The 8114-nt window shown below is 32.1% G+C and overlaps 1 protein-coding gene across 3 annotated transcripts; it reads right to left on the bottom strand.

Annotated features, from left to right (window-relative positions):
* Positions 1 to 220: 220 nt before the first annotated feature.
* On the bottom strand, positions 221 to 6148 carry LOC110651453 (uncharacterized). Of its 3 annotated transcripts, none has more exons than XM_021806804.2 (22): positions 5878 to 6148; positions 5562 to 5708; positions 4836 to 4915; positions 4409 to 4495; positions 4236 to 4286; positions 4022 to 4139; positions 3865 to 3921; positions 3707 to 3771; positions 3512 to 3595; positions 3326 to 3376; positions 3168 to 3230; positions 3030 to 3076; positions 2848 to 2917; positions 2692 to 2754; positions 2442 to 2531; positions 2319 to 2357; positions 1976 to 2203; positions 1802 to 1887; positions 1574 to 1622; positions 1415 to 1495; positions 1207 to 1300; positions 221 to 709 (listed from the first exon to the last, which is right to left on the bottom strand). In XM_021806804.2, exons 2-22 carry the CDS (start codon positions 5689 to 5691, stop codon positions 528 to 530), a joined length of 1815 nt encoding a protein of 604 aa, XP_021662496.2. In that variant the 5' UTR covers positions 5692 to 5708; positions 5878 to 6148; the 3' UTR covers positions 221 to 527. The 3 variants fall into 3 exon arrangements, with proteins under 3 accessions (XP_021662496.2, XP_057985985.1, XP_057985986.1); XM_058130002.1 differs by having other exon boundaries at positions 5562 to 5793; XM_058130003.1 differs by lacking the exons at positions 5562 to 5708; positions 5878 to 6148 and adding an exon at positions 5235 to 5521.
* Between the last annotated feature and the right edge of the window lie 1966 nt (positions 6149 to 8114).

The raw sequence follows: 8114 nt of genomic DNA on the forward strand, positions 1-8114 counted from the left end.
TGCGGTCTCCAAGATGGATCCTCTGTGCTTTGTTAGAAAGGCTGAAGTTAGCGTTCTAAGATGACTGTTTAACATGTTACCCAAACACACAGGTTATGCACTTTCAAGAAGTCATGTAAAACTTTTCATTCTTGAATTAGAAAAAGATACCATTTTAGTTGTTCATTTTGTTTCTTTTACGATGCCCTCTCAAAGTCAGATCTGAATCCAGGAGAAATGGTTGTGATGAAAAGAAATAAAGAAAGGAATTCTCATTGCAAAACAACTGTAAAAGACGATCTTCGCAGAAAAGCACCAGCAGAAAGTATGCTACACTGTAAATTATAACAGAGCTGTCCCGTTTAAAAGACCAGGAACCAGCTCTGTTCAATCCAGTTGCAAATTCTCTCTTGAAACTAATGACAGCTACCCATACTCAACTCACTGTACAAGGCAATCCAAAGACACTAGCAAGAGTATCAGTAGAACAACTATCACTCCAGAAAAACAATAATAATAATAGGCACTGTAACAAAGGCAGCAGCAGACTAGTAGTGCACACTATTGCAGTTGCTGTATATGCCATCGGCAGCGATTTTTGCAAACTTTGCAACGTGTCCATTTTGGTAAACATTTACTTTTTGTATTGGAATTCCATTGCTTATTCCATTGGGAACCTTGTAGCCATGCAAGAGAGCATCTAATTGCCCACATGCTGCTGCAATTAGTCCTGCATTTGGATGACAATAAATTATTAATGTACTCGTGAAAAATGAGAAATATCAAGTTAGGTTCTTCAGATAGGACAAAAAGGACTAAAAACAAACAAGACTTCTCAGGCATGACAGGTTTCTTCATTAGATTATTTCACCCTTTTAAGCAGTCAAGAAAACGATGCACGTGATATGGGGGCCATCAATATCAGGACATGAATTCCTGTCACTAAAGAACAAACACCAACTAGGAACCCAGTTTTCTGCATTGTTTTAATTTTCACTATAACATTAAAAAATTTCAGAAATCAGAAGCAAGAATTATATATCTTAATTACCCTTTATATCCAAATAAACCATATGAAAAATGAAAAGAACTGAAATGAAGTTTTCTGTATAACTTCCACCTCAATACTAGCAGTACACAATCAGTATATGCTAGAGATGAAGAAACAGCAGATTTCCAATAAATGTAACTAGCAAAACATTCAATATGGGGATGAATGAGAGTTACCTAAGAATAAAGCAGAGGGTTTTCCTGGTCTTGATTTAAATTCAGGATGGAATTGAACACCAATATAGTAAGGATGATTAGGCAGCTCAACAATCTGAGATATCAAAATTCCAAAAATTAACTCAGAAGCACCCCCAGATGCAAAGACCATTAAATCAATTTGAAAATTATATGAAATCAATAAATTTCATTGCACTCAAAGCCATACCTCCATTCGCTGACCAGTTTCATCTTTGCCAGTGAATGAAAGCCCAGCTTCCTCCAGGCGAGATACCATATCAGGATTCACCTGCATAGAATTACTTTATTACTTCTGTCCAACTACAGCTACTTGCAAGATAAGCGTACACAGCTTCATGGTCCATACCTCATATCTATGCCGATGTCTCTCATCAATAAAACTTTTATTTCCATATCTACCAGAATCCATATCACAAGTTAGATGTATACTCATAAAGATGCCAGTACTAATACTCATATATATAAGTTCTGATTCAAATTTATTGTTAAAGAAATGTTCCTTTTCATTGTAGTATAATAATATGGCCAGAAGAACCTTGCTTTCTTATTTCTTTAGAAACTTCACGGTACTTACAATTTTGCAGATTTGCAGTCCATGACTTGGAAATATGTCCTCCTCGACCCAAGACGCATAGTACCGCCCATATGGGTTTTTGAACCCTGTCAAAAAGGGAAGAACATCAGACTAAAGGTTCAAAAAGAAAAGGATAATCATTGTAATTCAAGCTGAAGAGAACTGATAAAAAACCTCAGGCATTAATATGACACAGGGCTTCTTAGTGTTAGGATCAAATTCCGTGCTGTTAGCATCTTGCAAACCAAGAATAGATCGTACAAATTCAATGACTGCAATTTGCATTCCAAGGCAAATGCCAAGGAATGGGACCCTATGCTCTCTTGCATACTTGGCTGTGAGAATTTTCCCTTCCACACCTCTCTCACCAAACCCTCCTGGAACAAGAATGCCATCTGCACCCTGAGGATAGAAACTTGTTAATTGGCCACCCAAGCAACTTAGGAGGGGTAAGATTAAAAAGAAAGCATTTTAAACCAGATATGCAATGCAAGAGCCATCAACGAACAACACAAACCTTTAACAATTTCCATGCAACCTTATAAGCATCAGGATTCTGCAAAGAAAGCATTCATTTCAAGATGTGGAACAAGATAAAAGATAAATGATTCATTTACAATGTGACTACTCTGAATTATACCTCTTTTGCCGTTTCATCCTCAAGGTCACAAGCTGGAACCCAGTCCACTACAAGTTTCCTACGGAGAGCAACAGATGCATGCAAAAGAGCCTGATTGTAAACATATTTCAACAAATAAATATAATTGATACTTTATAACTAATAAACTCAACAAGCAACGACTGTTACGAAAGACTACAATACATGGAAACAAGAAGCTTCCTTCTGAATAATAATTGAAAGTTTTTCAAGGTATGATAGATGAGCATACCTTTATTACTGACAGATAGGAATCTGTAAGACCAGTATACTTTCCAACCATGGCAATTCGGACCTGTCATTTGATGGTTTGAAAAAAGATAATCTCAGGAAACAAACATTGAAAAATTTGAGAATATTCATCATTTCAAATTGTCCTGAAACCCACCGGTTCATGCAACATATCACAGATATCAGCCCTAGAAGTCCACTCCTTTAAGCTAGGCTCCCTATTAGTACTGCACATTATAATAAACAATCACATAACGATGCCAGGCAATAATAGAAGATGCCATGGAATATGTGGTGCCTATGCATCAGAAAGAGGGAAAAATTAATGAGAATACAAACCAATGAAGATTCAGCACTCTCAAAATCGCTTCGTGCGCCTTCTGATCCTAATTGAGAAGAAGCATATCCACATAATAGTTGTAAGAATCAGAAGCTGCACACTAAACTGAATTTCACAAGTCCTAAAAGGGTACTTACTCTTAAAAGCAAAGGAATGCGCCAGATGTTGGGAATATCATAGAGAGTGATGATATTTTCTGCCTGAAAAACATATGGTCTTACAAACTACATGAGTTAAAGATCAAAAAATATTCATTAAAAAAAAAATAAAAGGTCTTTGCTTCTAATCAACGCACCTGTACATGGCAAAATTGAGAGAGTTTCACCTTTACATTCTCGTCAAGTGCCTGCAAAATTAATTCAAATTTAACATATGAAGCCAACATAAGTATTTATCTGCAGGTGTGTTATGTGTGTTATGTGTGTTATGTGTGTTTGAGAGAGAGAGAGAGAGAGAGAGAGAGAGAGAGAGAGAGAGAGACCAATGTGCTGCGACAAGCTAAGATATTTGGTGTCAATCCTAATGCTCTCAGTCCACGAACACTATGCTGAGTTGGTTTCGTTTTCTGTAAAGAATACATATTTCATTGTGCTCATTAGACTGACTAAGATTCATTCATATAGGCAAAGAAGACACACACAGACAAAACCCCTCCCATCTATTTTCTAAAGAGTACCTGTTCACCAACAACATTTAAAACAGGAACAAGGCTGACATGAATCAGGCAAAAGTTACCAACTCCTGAAACAAAGAGTTTTTGAAAAGAAGAAAAATATCAACAACCAAATTTAAAAGCTAGAACACCTAAAATGCATCACAGGCAAATTTTCTTACCCACACGATACGAGAACTGTCCTAGAGCCTCAATAAATGGCATGGACTCAATATCTCCTACAAGCACAAAAGTTTATTGCAAGTTGTAACTGAGAGAAAACACTGAAACAGCTGTTGCTACTGTTCTTCAAGAATGTCTATGTTGTTGTTCGCGTACCTATAGTGCCACCCAATTCAATGACACAAACATCAGCAGGACCAGGTAAGCCATCCACTGGTATCATTGCCACGCGTTCTATCCATTCTTGAATAGCATCAGTAACATGAGGAACAATCTACAGGTTGCAATAACACAAGAAAGAGATGGATAAGGCTTTTGCAAGCAATAGTTCAGGACCATTTTACAGAGGGGTTCAGCAATAGAGGAATACCTGGACAGTCTTTCCCAGATAATCTCCTCTTCTTTCCTTGTCAATAACAGCCTACCATGCCAAAAAGAAAAGAAAGAAAAGAGTAAAATAACAAGAAGTCGACTGGCTGATGATCCTTTTCTCTAGCCGCAGACACATAAGAAACACAGAAATTTGGAAATTAATCCACTTGCCTGGTAAATTTTTCCAGTGGTGATATTATTGTCTCTTGTCAATTTGATATCTAGAAACCGTTCATAATTTCCAAGGTCCAAGTCCACCTTTCAAACAACAAAATCAAGTTATTTTCTTCAAAACTTTTAGAAATTTCAACACTTTTAGCTACTGTTTTCTGTTTTTCCTCCTTCCTCTTCTGACATGACTTATAATCAATTCTTATTCTTTAGTGGTACTCTCATGGTGAAGAAGAAGAAGAAGAAGAAGAAGAAGAAGTTAATATTTAGTGCATTTATCTAACACGTTCAAAGTGGCTAATCAGAAACAGAACATGTAGACTTGAGATTCTTAAGGTTATGATCTGACACAGATCACGTTACCTTGTTAATAACCCACTAAGAAATCGTCTTTTTGAAAAAATGGAATTGAAGGAAGAATATGTACCTCTCCACCATCATCCAAGACAAAAACCTCTCCATGTTCAAAAGGTGACATTGTTCCGGCATCACTGTTTATATAAGGATCTGAGTTCACAAATTTAAAGAAACAACTTTGTCAACTGTGAAGCTTTGGAAAGAAGAATCTAAAGGGAGTAAAAAAATCAACGATAGTTGGACATGATAACCAGTTTTTAGGAATAAAATAAAGAAAAAAAAATCAGAATGACCCCAATCTATAGGATGAAAAAAAAAATTAAAAACAAAAATAAAAACAAAAAAAAGGGGGAGTAAAAGGAACAGAATGGAAAAGAAAAGAAAAGCTATTAGCACACATCTGTGAAAGGTATTACAAGTCAAAAAAAAAAATCTGTGTAAAAAAAAAGCATAAATATTCCATATTCACCTCTTGCTCATGTTTATTTAGCCAACCAAGAGAGAGAGAGAGAGAGAGAGAGAGACAGCAGAGGTGGAGGAAAAGCAGAGGTTGTGATTAGAAGTGTTGCGGATGAGAAAACACTTGTAATTATTTTTTTCCCCCTTTTCCACATAAACATACAGGAAAACAAGTTGTAAACTTGAATTGAAAAATCCAAAACAGGCATCAGGATATCTACCAAAAGAGTTACATTTTTTTCCTATAACATCAACACAAATAAGGGTTCTTTTTATTTTTCTTTTTCTTTTTCTTTTTTTTTTTTTCCATAAGAAGATCAAAGGAAGAGGGAGAGACCTATCTTGATGCAAGTAACACGAAGACCACAGGCCTTAAGAACCACTCCAATACTACTAGCCGTCACTCCTTTGCCCAGTCCGCTTACTACTCCTCCAGTCACCAACACATACTTCATTTTCTTCATCATTTCCTTATTTACACCACCTTTTTTTTTCATGTGAAACCAAAAAAAAAAAGGACCATTAAGCCCAACAGAGTAAAGAAGAACAAAAGCAGAATACAAAAGTTCCTGAAACACAAAAAAAGAAGTAATATAAAGTCCAAGAACGAAAAGAACTATATAAATGCTAATGTTATCTTTCAATTAGACCACCTGAAGAAGAAGAAGTAGAAGATTTGACAGCTGCAGTCTTTGTAGGGTGTGCAGAGTCTACAAGCAAGCTAGCTTTATCTATTTCAGTGGTTAAATAAGAGCAAACTCCATGAAAAGAAAAGCTTGCTTAATATCAAGAAAACTACGGTGATAGTTCAGATGAAAAGTAAGGGGAAAACTACGGTGATAGTTCAGATGAAAAGTTAAGGGGACGATAAGTGATAAGAGAAAATTAATGAATTACCAAATGAGACTGGCCGCTCTTGGGGGGCCTTTTATATGCGCTTCCCAATCCCCCAGCTCCAACCCCCACGCGCTCCCCCTCCCCCGGCCCCCTCCCTCCCCCCCTTCTCTCTCTCTCTCTCTCTGTCTCTCATAAGCCGCTTTTCATTAAGAGTATTAAAAAATAACATTATACTCTCGTAAATAAATATAATTTTTTATAAAAGAAAATAGTCCTTTTTTTAGGATATTTTTTTTAAAAAAATTGAATAAATTAATAAACAGCCGGAGGAGACGCTAAACGAAAAGAAAACTGCCTATGAGCGATACACTTGCACCCTTTTTAATTTTTGGATAAATTAAATTAGTCTCTTTGTCAAGATTACATTACATATGTACTGAAATAAATCCCAATCCACAGTTCATAAGAACAGTAATTTAATCCCTAAATTTTTTTCATAAATTTTTTTTTATTTTATACCAATTCATTTATTAATATATTCAATTTGAGATATTAAATCGTAATAAAATTTATCAAGGAGCGGTGATGTATTCAATTTTTTTTTTCCTTTTAATGAACTAAAGGCGCGTAGAATCAATTTAATTTTAAAATATTTTATTATCTTTTATTTTTTAATATTTATTTTTTTAATTTAAAAATCTATATTATTACTGAAGGAAATTTAACATACCAAAAATATAAACAAATAATATCATCCACAAATAATCTTTTTATCCTTCTTATCTATTTTCCTCCTTTCAAATATTCATTTCTTTTAATGCTTTTTTTTAATTTTTCAAAAATTTTATAATTTGAATAATAATTACTATTAAGCTTTTCTCAATCCCCTAGCACACAGTTTGTGTTGTTTTTTTTGTTTGTTTTGTAATTTTTTTTTTTTAAATTGAGCTCCAAAATAATTAAATTATTTTTTTTAATTTTTTTAGTACCCCAGTTTTATTTTAGATTTTTAATTTTTTACAAATTATTTTAAAATTATTTAATCTTTTTCACAAGAATGTCGGTCCACTAAATATCCTCTCCACAACTTAGCACGCACTCCACCCTCTCAAACAACCTTTTTTTTTTTTTTTTCACAACACCGTTCTTTTATATATATATATATATATATATATATATATATATATATATATATATTACTTAATTTTTTATATATATTACTTAATTTTTTTAATATACATTCCGATAATAATAAATAACTGATATTAATTAGTCTAATTATAATTAATAATAATAAATTTATAATTAAAAATATATATATTAAATATGAATATATTTATAAACTAATAAATTAATTATTTAAAAAAATGATTATATTTTGAAACAAAGGAAAAAATTATTTTTAAAAAAAGAGAAAAATAAAATTTATTTATTAATTATTTTATTTCTATCTTTGATTAAACTTTATAAAAATAAAAAAGGAATCCACATCATACAAGTAATTTCGCTTGTTCTTAACTTAATTTTTTATGTTCAATTTAAAATAATTTATCCTCTCTAATTATATACTATCAATAAATTATTTTCTCCTTTAAAATCACCATTTATTAAATTTTCAATTAAAACAAGTAAATCTATAAACTTTATTTTATTAACAAATTAATCTTTTATTTAAATTTTATATTTATAAATAGATAATATGTTATATATTTAAATAATTATATATCCTTTAAGTAATTATATATATTATATTTAAAATATAATATATATACATATATATATTGAGAATAATTATATAGATATATATTATTTTAAAATATTCTAAATAAATTTTTATTAAAATATTTTATGTCTATCATGTTCTTAATTATTAGGAATAATTATTTTAAAATATTTATATCATACAATAAATGCAATTTGTATACATATCTATAATTTATAGATCAATTAAATATATGTCAGAATTTCTTCAAAATATATGTGTGGGTGTAAAATTAGAATAATTAAAATAACTTGTTATAATTTTTCATAATTTATAATAAAATTTTAAGAA

This window comes from Hevea brasiliensis, chromosome 11 (assembly GCF_030052815.1).
Source record: "Hevea brasiliensis isolate MT/VB/25A 57/8 chromosome 11, ASM3005281v1, whole genome shotgun sequence".
NCBI classification, from domain to species: Eukaryota; Viridiplantae; Streptophyta; class Magnoliopsida; order Malpighiales; family Euphorbiaceae; genus Hevea; species Hevea brasiliensis.